Here is a 1,103-nt window from a genome sequence, read left to right on the forward strand (position 1 = left end):
GTTTCCCTCTTTACATCTATATATTGAAATGATTTTTATGAGATATTCATAAATAATTTAGAATGTTTATTTTTATGAGACTGATACATTTCTCTAATTCCACAGAACTGCCGAGATAACACAAGTGGTGATTTCTGTGAACTCTGTGCCCCAGGCTTTGTTATGAACAGGCTTGGAAGGTGTGAACGGGAAGAAAATGGTTATTCATGCAACTGCGACCCCAGAGGATCATTGACCGAGTCATGCCAGTACGGCATCTGTCAGTGCAAGGTAAAACAGTACTACCAATATAGTGTTAGGCAGTACTTTGCTTTGGAACTTCATAACATATATAAAATCTAGTGTTAAGTCTGGAGGATATAACTAGGAGCATCAATTATGTTCTTGGAATTGCTTCATTATACAGTGAAAGATACTCTTGTTCTATATTCTATACTTCATATTGTGCATGGTTTTTGAGAAGTTGAAAGTATATTGCTGTCATATATTTAAGCTGATTTATGACTATCTTTCATATTCTATATTACCAAGCAACTTAAGTGCTTAATGGTGCTAAACTAGAATTCATAGAATTTCTAGTTGATATGTAAATTTTAAAGTCCTTTCTTCACATCCTTATACAAGTGCAAAGTCTCAGTTTCATAGGTGTTGGAGAACCAAATGAATTCAACACCTTACCATGTACTTTAAATTATGTTTGTCCCTGCTACACAGCAATTACAATCACACCCAGAAGAGGCTTTCAATGAGTTGATTAAATTCACACAAAAGTGCTCAATCATCACGGTTCAAAGCTGATAACAATGACTAGATTAAGATAACAGAGACATGACATGTGTGTCCTTGGCAAGATGGCCATCCTCCACATGTTATGATATACATGCCATTTCAAGGGAAATGGTTAAAAACAGCTATAACCTTTACCAAAACTCATGTTTGTACAACCCCCCCCCCCCCAGTTGTTATTGTTTACTACTAAATCAGTCCCCTCATTGAACAACCTAACCTTTAGGAAAGGTTGTAAGTTTGTCTGTATATCTATAATATACCATTAGTATATATTTGCAAATCCTATGCATTGCATTATTTTATTTTATCTATAA

The 1,103-nt window shown here is 34.7% G+C and overlaps 1 protein-coding gene across 1 annotated transcript in view; it reads left to right on the forward strand.

The window, feature by feature from the left end:
- Positions 1-1,103, forward strand: part of LOC119594807 (basement membrane-specific heparan sulfate proteoglycan core protein-like) — a gene marked incomplete at its 5' end in the record, with an annotated part of 219,836 nt that overhangs the window by 162,463 nt on the left and 56,270 nt on the right. Inside the window, 1 exon segment of the mRNA XM_037943897.1 lies at positions 106-270. Within this exon segment, the coding sequence (XP_037799825.1) occupies positions 106-270 (165 nt within the window).

The sequence above is a fragment of the Penaeus monodon genome, chromosome 34 (genome assembly GCF_015228065.2).
Source record: "Penaeus monodon isolate SGIC_2016 chromosome 34, NSTDA_Pmon_1, whole genome shotgun sequence".
In the NCBI taxonomy this organism is placed as follows: domain Eukaryota; kingdom Metazoa; phylum Arthropoda; class Malacostraca; order Decapoda; family Penaeidae; genus Penaeus; species Penaeus monodon.